The sequence below is a fragment of the Mobula birostris genome, chromosome 1, assembly GCF_030028105.1.
Source record: "Mobula birostris isolate sMobBir1 chromosome 1, sMobBir1.hap1, whole genome shotgun sequence".
Taxonomy (NCBI): Eukaryota; Metazoa; Chordata; class Chondrichthyes; order Myliobatiformes; family Myliobatidae; genus Mobula; species Mobula birostris.
Window position 1 is genome coordinate 210,684,606 of NC_092370.1, and position 14,185 is coordinate 210,698,790.

Genomic DNA, 14,185 nt, shown 5'->3' on the forward strand with positions numbered 1-14,185 from the left:
GTAGGAAAGGTGGATGAGCTTGGGGCGTGGATCAGCACGTGGAATTATAACATTGTAGCCATTAGTGAGACTTGGTTGCTGGAGAGGCAGGACTGGCAATTCAATATTCTGGGATTCCATAACTTTAGATGTAATAGAGAGGGAGAGATTAAAGGGGGAGTGGTGACGTTACTAGTCAGGGAAAATGTCATGGCAGAACTCAATCGGGACAGACTGGAGAGCTCATCTAATGAGGCTTTATGGGTAAAACTGAGGAATAAGAAAGGTTGGTCAAGTGGTTAAGGCATTCGACTAACGACCTGAAGGTCGTGAGTTCGAGCCCCAGCCGAGGCAGCGTGTTGTGTCCTTGTGCAAGGCGCTTAATCACACGGTGCTCTGCGACGACACTGGTGCCAAGTTGTATGGGTCCTAATGCCTTTATTTTATTTATAAGAAAGGTATGACCACCTTACTGGGATTATATTATAGACAACCCAACACTGCACAGGATTTAGAGGATCAAATTTGTTGAGAGATCGCAGACTGTTGCAAGAAACACAAGATTGTAATGGGTGATTTTAACTTTCAGCATATTGACTGGAACTCCCATACTGTAAAACGGCTAACTGGGAAAGGGTTTATTAAACGTGTTCAGGAAAGCTTCCTTAATCAGTACATAGAAGACCCAAACAGAGTGCGATACTAGATCTCCTATTAGGGAATTGAGACTAGGCAGGTGACGAAAGTTTGTGTAGGGGAACACTTTGCATCTAGTGATCATAATGCCATTAGTTTCAAGGTAATTATGGAAAAGGCGAACAACAGGAATTCTGCAGATGCTGGAAATTCAAGCAACACACATAAAAGTTGCTGGTGAACGCAGCAGGCCAGGCAGCATCTCTAGGAAGAGGTGCAGTCGACGTTTCAGGCCGAGACCCTTTGTCAGGACTAACTGAAGGAAGAGTGAGTAAGGGATTTGAAAGTTGGAGGGGGAGATCCAAAATGATAGGAGAAGACAGGAGGGGGGAGAGATGGAGCCAAGAGCTGGACAGGTGATAGGCAAAAGGGATATGAGAGGATCATGGGACAGGAGGTCCGGGAAGAAAGACAGTGGGGGGGGGGGACCCAGAGGATGGGCAAGGGGTATATTCAGAGGGACAGAGGGAGAAAAAGGAGAGTGAGAGAAAGAATGTGTGTATAAAAATAAGTAACAGATGGGGTACGAGGAAGAGGTGGAGCATTAGCGGAAGTTAGAGAAGTCGATGTTCATGCCATCAGGTTGGAGGCTACCCAGACGGAATATAAGGTGTTGTTCCTCCAACCTGAGTGTGGCTTCATCTTTACAGTAGAGGAGGCAGTGGATAGACATGTCAGAATGGGAATGGGATGTGGAATTAAAATGTGTGGCCACTGGGAGATCCTGCTTTCTCTGGCGGACAGAGCGTAGATGTTCAGCAAAGCGGTCTCCCAGTCTGCGTCGGGTCTCACCAATATATAAAAGGTCACATCAGGAGCACCGGACGCAGTATATCACCCCAGCCGACTCACAGGTGAGGTATTGCCTCACCTGGAAGGACTGTTTGGGGCCCTGAATGGTGGTAAGGGAGGAAGTGTAAGGGCATGTGTAGCACTTGCTCCGCTTACACGGATAAGTGCCAGGAGGGAGATCAGTGGGGAGGGATGGGGGGGAAGAATGGACAAGGGAGTTGCGTAGGGAGCGATCCCTGCGGAATGCAGGGGGGGTGGAGGGAAAGATGTGCTTAGTGGTGGGATCCCGTTGGAGGTGGAGGAAGTTATGGAGAACAATATGTTGGACCCAGAGGCTGCGGGGGTGGTAGGTGAGGACCAGGGGAACCCTATTCCTAGTGGGGTGGCGGGAGGATGGAGTAAGAGCAGATGTGCGTGAAATGGGGGAGATGCGTTTAAGAGCAGAGTTGATAGTGGAGGAAGGGAAGCCCCTTTCTGTAAAAAAGGAAGACATCTCCCTCGTCCTAGAATGAAAAGCCTCATCCTGAGAGCAGATGCGGCGGAGACGGAGGAATTGCAAGAAGGGGATGGCGTTTTTGCAAGAGACAAGGTGAGAAGAGGAATAGTCCAGATAGCTGTGAGAGTCAGTAGGCTTATGGTAAACATCAGTGGATAAGCTATCTCCAGAGACAGAGACAGAAAGATCTAGAAAGGGGAGGGAGGTGTCGGAAATGGACCAGGTAAACTTGAGGGCAGGGTGAAAGTTGGAGGCAAAGTTAATAAAGTCAACGAGTTCTGCATGCGTGCAGGAAGCAGCGCCAATGCAGTCGTCGATGTAGCGAAGGAAAAGTGGGGGACAGATACCAGAATAGGCACGGAACATAGATTATTCCACAAAGCCAACAAAAAGGCAGGCATAACTAGACCCATACGGGTGCCCATAGCTGCACCATTAGTTTGGAGGAAGTGGGAGGAGCCAAAGGAGAAATTATTAAGAGTAAGGACTAATTCCGCTAGACGGAGCAGAGTGGTGGTAGAGGGGAACTGATTAGGTCTGGAATCCAAAAAGAAGCATAGAGCTTTGAGACCTTCCTGATGGGGGATGCAAGTATATAGGGACTGGACATCCATGGTGAAAATAAAGTGGTGGGGGCCAGGGAACATAAAATCATCAAAAAGTTATGGAAAAGGATAGGTCTAGTCCATGGGTTGAGATTCTAAATTGGAGAAGGGCCAATTTTGACGATATCAGAAAAGATCTGGCAAGTGTGGATTGGGACAGGTTGTTTTCTGGCAAAGGTGTACTTGGTAAGTGGGAGATCTTCAAGAAGTGAAATTTTGATAGTACACATTTTGTATGTTCCTGTCAGAATAAAATGCAAGGATAACAGGTTTAGGGAGCCTTGGGTTTTGTGCGATATTGAGGGCCTGTTTAAGAAAAAAAGAGAGCTAATTTTGTTCCATTGTTTAAGAAAAGTTTTAAGAACAAGCCAGGAAATTCTCAGCTGGCGAGCCTGACATCAGTAGTTGGAAAGTTATTAGGTATTCTAAAGGACTGGATATATGAGTATTTGGATAGACGAGGACTGGTTAGGGATAATCAACATGACTTTATGTACGGTAAGTCATGTCTCTGTAACTGTAATCAATCAGAGTTTTTCAAGGAAGTAACCAGGAAAGTTTATGATAGCAAGGCAGTGGATATTGAATACATGTACTTTAGCAAGGGCTTTGACAAGCTCTCACCTGTGAGGTCAGTCAAGAAGATTCAGTTGCTTGGCATGCAAGAAGAGGTAGTAAATTGGATTATACACTGGATTTGCGGAAGAAACCAGAGAGTGGTTGCAGGTAGTTGCCTCTCTGACTAGAGAGTGCTTAAGGAAGTAGCCCAAGAAATAGTGGATGCATTAGTGATAATTTTTCAAAACTCTTTAGATTCTGGATTAGTTCCTGAGGATTGGAGGGTGGCTAATGTAACCCCACTTTTTAAAAAAGGAGGGAGAGAGAAACTGGGGAATTATAGACCGGTAAGCCTGACATCGGTGGTGGGGAAAATGCTAGAGTCAGTTATCAAAGATGTGATAACAGCACATTTGGAAAGTGGTGAAATCATCGGACAAAGTCAGCATGGATTTGTGAAAGGAAAATCATGTCTGACGAATCTCACAGAATTTTTTGAGGATGTAACTAGTAGATTGGATAGGGGAGAACCAGTGGATGTGGTATATTTGGATTTTCAAAATGCTTTTTACAAGGTCCCACACAGGAGATTAGTGTGCAAACTCAAAGCACACGGTATTGTGGGTATGGTATTGATGTGGATAGAGAATTGGTTGGCAGACAGGAAGCAAAGAGTGGGAATAAACGGGGCCTTTTCAGAATGGCAGGCAGTGACGAGTGGGGTACCGCAGGGCTCAGTGCTGGGACCCCAGTTGTTTACAATATATATTAATGACTTGGACAAGGGAATTAAATGCAGCATCTCCAAGTTTGCAGATGACACGGAGCACGGCAGTGTTAGCTGTGAGGAGGATGCTAAGAGGATGCAGGGTGACTTGAGTAGGTTAGGTGAGCGGGCAAATTCATGGCAGATGCAATTTAATGTGGATAAAATTAATTGGCGGGAGGAGAGAGAAGCAGCACGCCGTGCGTGCGCAGCCCTCCGGTGAAAAATGATATCGTATCCGTTAAATGGGGGCCATGGACAATTCTGATTTGATGGAGATGGACATGAAAGCACAGAGGAACATCTGGAAAAATTTCTGAAATTCTCGTTTGCTGCTGTCGTTACTGCGCGGTCAGGAATCTTTCGGAGGGTAGGCCTCAAAATCCCCGGCTTTGCCTGCTGTGAGGTCAAATCGTTCGGATAGAGATGGCGCTCAGTACTCGGTGTCGGGGAGCTGATCAGAACTCAAAATTTTCGGATGACTCGGAGTCGGACTGTGGTCAGGCATGACTGGGAGAGTTTTTCTTACTTCTCCCGTCTGTGTGAGATGTGGGACATTTGAGAGACTTTGAACTTTTACTGTGCTCATGGACTTCTTCATCAAGTTATGGTATTGTTGCACTGTTGTAACTATATGTTATATTTATGTGGTTTTGTTAGTTTTTTGCAATCTTGGTTTGTCTTGTGTTTTGTGATATCACACCGGAGGAAATATTGTATCATTTCTTAATGCATGCATTACTAAATGACAATAAAAGAGGACTGCGTATCTTCATAATCTAAAACGTGAGGTTATCCACCTTGGTGGCAAGAACAGGAGAACAGATTATTATCTGAATGGTGGCCGATTAGGAAAAGGGGAGGAGCAATGAGACCTGGGTGTCATTGTACACCAGTCATTGAAAGTGGGCATGCAGGTACAGCAGGCGGTGAAAAAGGCGAATGGTCTGCTGGCATTCATAGCAAGAGGATTCGAGTACAGGAGCAGGGAGGTACTACTGCAGTTGTACAAGGCCTTGGTGAGACCACACCTGGAGTATTGTGTGCAGTTTTGGTCCCCTAATCTGAGGAAAGACATTCTTGCCATAGAGGGAGTACAAAGAAGGTTCACCAGATTGATTCCTGGGATAGCAGGATTTTCATATGATGAAAGACCGGATCGGCTAGGCTTATACTCTCTGGAATTTAGAAGATGGGGGGGGGGGGGTCTGATTGAAACGTATAAAATTTGAGAGGGATTGGACAGGCTAGATGCAGGAAGATTGTTCCCGATGTTGGGGAAGTCCAGAGGGGTCACAGTTTGAGGATAAAGGGGAAGCCTTCTAAAACCGAGATGAGGACAAACTCCTTCACACAGAGAGTGGTGAATCTGTGGAATTCTCTGCCACAGGAAACAGTTGAGGCCAGTTCATTGGCTATATTTAGGAGGGAGTTAGATATGGCCCTTGTGGCTAAAGGGATCAGGGGGTATGGAGAGAAGGCAGGTACAGGGTTCTGAGTTGGATGATCAGCCATGATCATACTGAATGTCGGAGCAGGCTCGAAGGACCGAATGGCCTACTCCTGCACCTATTTTCTATGTTTCTAGATGCCTGTTACTAGTGGAGTCCCACAGGGATCATTGCTGGGTCAGTTGTTTGTCATCTACGTCAATGTTCTGGATAACATTGTGGTAAACTGGATCAGCAAATTTGCAGGTGACACCAAGATTGGGTGAGAAGTGGACCATGGGGAAGGCTATCAAAGCTTTCAGTAGGATCTGGACCAGCTGGAAAAATGGGTTGGGGGTAAAAAAAAAAAAATGATGGAGTTTTATGAAAGTGGTGTCATAGGTGGATAGGGTCTTAAAGAAAGCTTTTGGCACATTGGCTTCCTAAGTCAATGTATTGAGTACAGGAGTTGAGATGTTATATTGAAATTGAAGATTATGTTGGTGAGGCCTAACTTGGAGTATTGTGTCCAGTTTTTGTCATCTACCTACAGGATAAATGTAAATAAGATTGAAAGAATGCAGAGAAAATTGACAAGGTGGCTGCCAGGGCTTAAGAACCTGAGTTACAGGGAAAGGTTGAATAGGTTAGGACCTTATTCCCTGAGATGTAGGAGATTTGATAGAGCTATACAAAATTGAGTGGTATAGATGGGTAAATGCAAGCAGGTTTTTTCCACTGAGGTTGGGTGTGACTTGAACTAAAGGTCGTGCGTTAAGGGTAAAAGGTGAAACATTCAAGGGGAACATGAGGGGAAATCTTCACTCAGGGTGGTGAGAGTAGAACAAGCTGTCAGCACAAGTTATGGATGCGTGATCGATTTCTTCACAGAAATTTGGATAGGTACATGGATGGGAGGGATATGGAGGGCTATGGTTGGTGCAGGTCGATGAGACTAGTCAGATTAATGGTTAGGCATGGACTAGATGGGCCAAAGGGCTTGTTTCTATACAGTGTTCTATGACTATGCACATGCAGAGAATGGAGGGATATGGCTATTGTAGGCAAAAGAGATTATTTATTTCGCAATACAATACTGTAACAGGCCTTTCTATCCCAATAAGCCTTTACCACTCAATTATACCCATGTGACCAATTAATGCTAACCCATACATTTTTGGAATGTGAGAGGAAACCGGAGCACCTGGAGGAAACCCACCCAGTCATGGGAAGAATGTAGAAATAATGTGATAATGGTTAAAGCTCTAAATGTTTCACCAGTGCTATTTAGGGAAATAAGCTACACTGATATATGAATAATTTAAAATAATTCTAAATAACACCTTGCCATATTCTAAGAACAAATAACAAAACTGCTTCTTAAACTGAGCCATGCCCTTGGAGGTCGAGTGTTTAGGAACTGTACGTGTGTCTTCCTTCCTATCCCATATGGAGAACAAGTCTAGCAAATGTTTTGCAATTTTGTTTACTTGGAATATATCCAAATAATCACGTATGTCATTTAAGCTATTGTTTTATTAAATATACCTTGCTTTATATTCTGCCTCAAGAATATTGATACAGTAAAATTTGGCAAGAGATTGTGGACATTGGTCATTTAAATGAGTGTTGAGAATAACTCCAATTGAACAAATGTATTTTTACTTTTATTTAACAAGACACAAACTTAGTAAGCCAGCAAGAGTCTGGTTACCTGTACATAGAGCATTCCTGTTATTGCTGTCATTGTGGGGTTGAAGTGAGAGTGACGACCCTTGACATAATAGCAGTATTTAATCCACTGTGGAATTAATGGGAATCTGAAGGGAAAACACATGTTTTGGTTAGAATCATAACTAACATCGGATGGTAATGTTGGTGGTTGAAGGTGAATCATCTCAGCCACAGGACACCTCTGCAGGAGTTTCTCCGTGTAGTGTCCTATGCCCAACCATCTTCAGCTACTTTGTTAAGGGCCCTGCTTTAGTTGAAAGATCTGAAGTAGGACTATGCTTTGATTTCACAATGTTCAGCACCATTCTCACTTCGTCAAAAGCAGCCCACATCCATATGCAGCAAGAGCTGGATAATATCCAGGCATGGGCTGAAAAGTGACGTAATATTCATGCCACAGAAATTCCAGGCAATGATAATATTCAATAAGGGAAAATCCAGCTTCACCCTGACATTCAATAGTGCTACCATCACTGAGTCCCCACCACCATCAATATCCTGGGGGTTGCAATTGACTTGAAATTAGTGTAGCCATATGCACAATGTGGTTATAATAGCAGTTTCAGAGACTAGGAATTCTGCAGCAAGTAGCCAATGTCTATCTGTCTTTCCATTTGGCTAGATAGCTTAAAGTATCATGCTTTTTGGTATTAAAAGATTCAAAACAGAATTTCAGATCACCAAAGATAAATAGAACACTCTATTCTGTTACTTTCTCCAAATGAATTGAATAGTACTCAGCATGAGTAGCTTTATGGTGCAAGAATTTAGCTGCAGGCTACCAATTCAGAAAACTAGACAAACAGTGCAGAGATCAGTGTTCAAAAACCACCTTGGCAGCTGTTGAAAACCAATGTGGCAGCTGTGAGGTTTTAGATTTGTTTAAGTATCTGGAATTTGGAGGAATAAAACTAATCTTGGTATTAATGAGTTTGGAAAAACTAGTGGCTTGTTATTAAAAGTCCATTTGGTTCACCAGTTTTGTTTTTGGGGGGAGGGAGGATGGATATTTCAAGATTGTTTATTGCCATTCTTGAGTACACAGTATACTGGAGAATTAAATGATTGTTACTCCAGATCCATTGCAGCATTAAAAACACAAATATGATTTTTTTATTACTTATAAAACACAACATACAAGTAAAGTGGCAGTGCATTTGGAGGGGGGTGGCTGAAGGAGATGTGGAGAGGAGTGGATGATGTGGATGTAGTGGTAGTGGGTTGGGTAAATGGGTGGAGGTGTTGATGAGTGACTGCTTGGGGAAGTAATTGTCTTTGAGTGCAGTGGTCCTAGCATGGATGCTGTTTAGCCTCTTCCCTGATGAGAGTGGGACAAACAATCCATAAGGAGGATAGGTGGAATCCTTCACAATGTCACTTGCCTTTTTCTGTATATATGTCCTTGATGGTTTGTAGGATGGTGCCAGTGGTGCATTGGGCAGTTTTAACTTACTGTTGTTCCTGTCCCCTAAAGTGCGGTTTCCATACCACACAGTCACACAACATATAAGGATGCTGTTGACTGAGCATCCGTAGAAGGTCATAAGTATTGATGTGCATAGTTCAACTCTGTTCAGCTTTCTTGACGGTCGAAGTTGTGTTCTGGAACCATGAGGGTTTTTATAAGATGTGCACTCCTATGAGTTGGAAACTGTTTAGTTTCCACAGCTGTGCCGTCGATGTGGTGTGAGTTTTCCTGGTCGATAACTATCTCCTCAGTCTTGACGTTGAGGAAGAGGTTATTTGCTTGGCACCAGACCATGAGCTCTTCCACCTCCTCTCTGTAGGCCACCTCATTGTTGTTGGTTATGAGCCCCCCCCCCCCCCAACTGTTCCCACTGTTGGTGCCTAAATTGGAAGAGATATACTACAGACTAGTCAAATAACAGTCTGATATAGTCCTACTTACAAAATCACACCTTGCAAACAAGGTGGTAGGCAACTCCTCCCTAATGCCTGGGTACAACTTGTCTCACCTGCAGGACAGACCCAGCATGGAAGAAACGTAGGACGGAGTAGCTTTTGAAATTCTCGACATCTGCTCCAGAGCCCAGGAACTCTAATGGCATCAGATCTGATCTGAGCAAAGAAATTTCATCATAATTACAATATCTGTCAGATGATGAATTAATGTTCCTCCATATTGAAGAATGAATGTAACAGGGCACTGAATGTACTTGTGGGGGTAAACTTTCATGTCTACCCCCAAAAATGTCTTGGTAGCACCACAGACCAGGTTGCCTAAGTCTTGAAAGGTAAAATGGTCAGACTTGGTGAGATAATCCTGTTGACCTTGTCTTTGTAAATTTATATTTTGTGTGGCATATGTATCAGTCAAGTACAGTACTGAACACAGAACATTACAGCACAGTAGGCCCTTTAGCCAGTGATGCTGTGCTGACTTTTTTCTATTGGGAAGAGAGAGGACACACTGAGGACATTATCATGTTGTGTGGTGCTACGAGCTTAATAAATGGCATGGTCTCAAAACAGATGGGCATTGTTGAATCTGTAACCTCTTGCCTCAACATATATCATAAAGCCACAATGACAGCTTCTACATAATTATTAGATCTCACAATCTATCTTGTTATGATCTTGCACCTTATTGTTTACCTACACCACACTTTCTCTGTAATTGTTATACTTTATTCTGCATTATTATTGTTTTACCTCATTCTACTTCAATGGATGATGCAATGACTTTATCTGTATCTCAGCACCTGTGACAATAATAAACCAATTCACATTCCAGTTCCAGCTCTGTAATTACTGTTAGGCCAGGCTATCAACGTTGATTCAACGAGGAGTGCAAAATGGTGCAGCACAGGGCACACCTAAAAGTAATGACGTACTACCCGAATGAAACTGGACTTCAGGGCTCACAGACGCAGGACCACAAAGCCTTATCACAACCTTTGTGTAAACATGGACAAAGCTAAATACCACAGATGAGGTGAGAGGACTGCCATTGACATCAAGGCATCATTTGACAAGTGCAGCAACAATGAACCCTGAGTGTCATAAGGGAAACTCCATGAAATATTTCATTACCCTTCACAGAGGAAGCTAGTTGTGATAGTTGAAGGTCAGTCATCCCAGCCCCAGACCATCAGTCGCAGGAGTTCCTTGGGGTAGTGTCCTAGGTCCAACCATTTTCATTGCAAGTAACATTTGCACGTCAAAATGCTATCTCCATCATGAGGGAGTCCAACCATCTCAATGACACTTCAATAACAATCAATGACATTATTATCACTGAGTTATCTTCTATTAATATCCTGGGAGTCTGGAATGATAAGAAACTCAACTGCTCTACCCTCAAGCATCATAATTACATGAGCAGGTCAAAGACTGCTTATTCTGTAGTACATAACTCACGACAGTCCTGTTGCCTACAAGACAAAAATCCTGGGTGTGATGGAATTCTTTCTACTTGCCTGGATGAGTTCACCACCCCAAAGCAAAGCATTCCATTTGATTGATGTCCTACAGTAAGTAAGTGCAAAAGTCTTGGACACATGTATATAGTTAGTGCGCCTAAGAGTTTTGCACAGAACTGCAGTAATTTTATGTACTCCATTGTGTTGCTGCCACAAAAAAAAAGCTAAAAACTAATTACTCACATAAATCTGAGTGATAAATCTGATTCTGATATGGGTCTCTTTTGTGCACAGAGTCAGAAGGGGGCAGGCGGAGGGGAATCGTGGTTGGGAAAAGAGAAATGGAGAGGGGAGAGAGCGGGAAGCATCAGAAAGACATTCTGTAATGATCAATGAACCAATTATTTGGAATCATATGACATTACTTGGTGTTTCAGGGCTGGGTGTGTCTGCCCTGGCCCCTGGCACTTCTCTGCCACTTGTCCCAAATCTTTTCTGCAATGCTGCACCCTTGCCATTCCCAACATCCTTTGCTCCCGGTACATATACAAACTTGCTCTCCACTACACATTGACAAATGCAGTACTGTGCAAAAGTTTTGGGTATCCCAGCTATATAGATCTGTGCCTAAGACTTTTGCACAGTACTGTACTAATCACCCTAACATTCATTCCTTTGACCACCAGAACATGATGGCTTTATCTGCAAAGCCTACTGCAGTTACCTCCCAAACCTACAACTTTTTAACTACTAAGAGAAAAAAGGGCAGCAGGGACAAGAGATCACTACCACCTACGGCTTTGCATCCAAGGTTTACATTATCCTGACTTAGAAAGATGTTACCGGTTCTTCACATGCAAAGAACACTCACAAGAAGTCATATGATATTGACCAGGTTTTTGTTTTGGATGAGTGCCAGTACCTTAGAACGTTTTAGGCATGAAGGAGTTTGGAGAGAGCTAATACGGAAATTTGGAAACAGGCATGAGAATTTCAAAATAGATTTGTTGTTTAAGTATAAATCTAGGAAAGGCTAGAAGGCAGGGATGTAATGAGTCATGGAGATATAATGTGATAATGAGATAAAATATCTTTACAACATCTTGAAAGTTGTAAAGACAGTGCTGATCAAAAGCTTTGTTAGGGTTAGAATTAGGGAGGGCTTTAAAGGAACGCCAAAGATGATAAATGAAAATGCCAAAGTTTGTCAAAACTTGTGACATTTATGCCCTCTTTTATTTTTGACCATGTAAGCCATTTTATTAATGGGATTTGCTGTAGAATTACAAAAAAAAAGTAGAATGATCTTTTCAGCCAATTGTTAAAAATATTTGAAATTTGCAATCCTAAAGTTGAGTTTGTAAATTGATCCTTAGTTTTAAGGTAAAGCATAATACAAACTAGTTTTTTTCATACTAGTATATAGAAGTAATAACTAATTAATAACATCTTCTATAATATTAGTTCCATTATTATGAAAGTGGTTTTCTTTTTGTCTTTCTCACTCTCACTCTCATTCATGCACTATTATTTCTATTCTAGATTATTTACAGTATTTTGTAATGTCTGACTTGATGAATAAATTAAACCTTTTATTCTCAGTAATTAAAAACAAAACAAAAATATATTAAACCAAAGTTTTTGAAAAACCATAACAGATTCAGGTCTTGAATTTAGGCCAGTATATTTTTTTTGTAATAAACATCATAATGACGAAATCTTGCTCACCGAAGGATTAGGGTACTTTGGAATAGGGTAAATGTCCGGTGTTTCTAATGAAGGGAGTCATTAATGTGAAATTGATTTGCTTTTAATTAGAGATGGGGGAGGGAATTAAAGCAAAAATTCGAAAAGGCTTACACAAGTTTTTAAAGCTATTGCAAACTTTATTTTAAACCTGGAGAACGAATAGAATTGAACAGTAATCTGATCAATTTACAGTCTTAATACAGGGCCAATCAGAAATGCTTTTCTATTTGCAGTTTGCTTGTCATTTTATGTAGTCATTATTACCCAATCAGCTTTCTGCTAGGTGCTGACATCACTAACTAGCCTCTTCCCTTCGTTGGGTAGCTTCATTTTCTAAGTGTATTGTGCTAAAATGGAGGCTGGTTTCTAGCCCTAAGAGACAGCTTGTTCTGCTGGCATAGGCTAGATGTTGACATGTAACAGAGCTGGTAGCAGGATGGTGGTAGATGCAGCTGGATCCAATGGGCCTTTCCAGCCCACGGGCCTTCTACACTTTCGAGGTGGGTTGAAATGTGTGTGCAGCAGTGGAATCCTGCGCTTGCTTATCTGTTTGTGCAAAGCTTTTGTGAGGTGAGATTTGAAATTTAAAGAAGCGCTGTCTTATAGGTTTATTAAAACTACTACTCCGTAAGCATTTTGTTGCTTTAAAATAAACGAACAAATCGTTTTTTTGAAACAAAAAAATCTGCAAATGTAGGATTGGTAAAACTGCTGCGGTCCATTGGAGCATTTCATACCTAGCTGGAATCTGAGTTTGCTGCTTCCCACTGTCGCTGTCACGGTTCTGGTCCCATCCCCCAGCAACGCACGCTGATGTCAAAGGAAGTGAGGTCATCGGCTTTCAAGATAAATTGAGATGGGGGCTGGGAGGTTGCTTTTCAATAACTTGTAGCTCCTTGTGTATTTCACATATTGCATTTTCAGTTAAATCCCCCTCGGTTTCTTTTCCCAAAAAAAAACTCTGTACCTAGTTCTGTGAATGTTAAGAGAATCGACGAGTACTAACTTGATTTGCACCGTGATAGCTATTTTGCTTTTTTTTTAAACTTTAGAAATGTTGTCTCTGTAATAATTAACAAATATTTTAAAGCTTCTCTTAGTATTTGCACTCCTTAACAAAGTTGATTCCTAATTTTTGATTCCATTTTAATTGAAAGTACACCAAAACGTTTTCATTTATAGTTATAAGTACTGTGATCTTTTTAAATTGGGTCTATAATCTTCATCGTGAGGAGGTGACACCTACATCGAATTTGGGCGGGAAATGTATTAAAATCTTTCTATAGAGACTTATTACTAAACACAAATTCTTCTGCTTGCTGTCCTGAAGTATTAGATTTAATTAACTCAACCCTGCAAAGACTTCTAAGGGAAAAGTTAAGATTTGTAACCTTCAACATTTAATTTGTCCTTTAAAAGTTCTTACTGTGGAAAGGAACATTAGAACCTATAGTTTTTTCAGACAAATATTTTGTGTTTGATAATACTGATGGATTTTGCAGAATGATTTGTATACTACCAAGCCAAAATTCAGATATCTAGATTTATACAGCTGGTACACAAGTTTTATTTCATCATTCAAGGGGTGCTAAGGGATAACCTAATCTGTGTTTGGAATTTGTAGTGGTTTTAATTCAAAATTAACACATAGCTTTACAGTATTTCCTCAGCCAAGAATATTCTGAATTCAAGCGCAAATCTGGAAATTATGTTTAGGGTGTAACCCTACAAGTCTTAGAGCAAGAGGCTGTTCTGGTACAGCATGGTATCCCAAGTTATTTTTTTCCCTTGAATATAGACTAATTGTGCAGATGATGGAGTAATTTGTAATTCGTGACTACTGTAAGTTTGCTGTGTTGTAGAGACAATGAAAGTTTTGTTGTAAGTTGCGTAAGTGCAATAAAAAATATACTTGCAGCAACATCCCAAGCGCATAGCATCATATAAGCAGCATTCACAAGAAAAACAAATTATCCACATTTTTACAAGAAAGAGCA

At 41.6% G+C, this 14,185-nt stretch overlaps 1 protein-coding gene across 4 annotated transcripts in view; it reads left to right on the forward strand.

Moving 5' to 3' along the window:
• Nucleotides 1–14,185, forward strand: part of LOC140204155 (serine/threonine-protein phosphatase 2A 56 kDa regulatory subunit gamma isoform) — a 152,033-nt gene that overhangs the window by 38,722 nt on the left and 99,126 nt on the right. For 2 of the 4 annotated variants that reach the window (XM_072270604.1, XM_072270608.1), the window contains exon 1: nucleotides 12,496–12,688. The exons of the other annotated variants lie outside the window; for them this stretch is intronic. In XM_072270604.1, coding sequence (XP_072126705.1) covers nucleotides 12,595–12,688 — 94 coding nt within the window. In that variant the 5' untranslated portion in view covers nucleotides 12,496–12,594. Of the gene's footprint in view, nucleotides 1–12,495; nucleotides 12,689–14,185 lie in introns of those variants that run through there. 4 annotated transcript variants of the gene reach the window in all.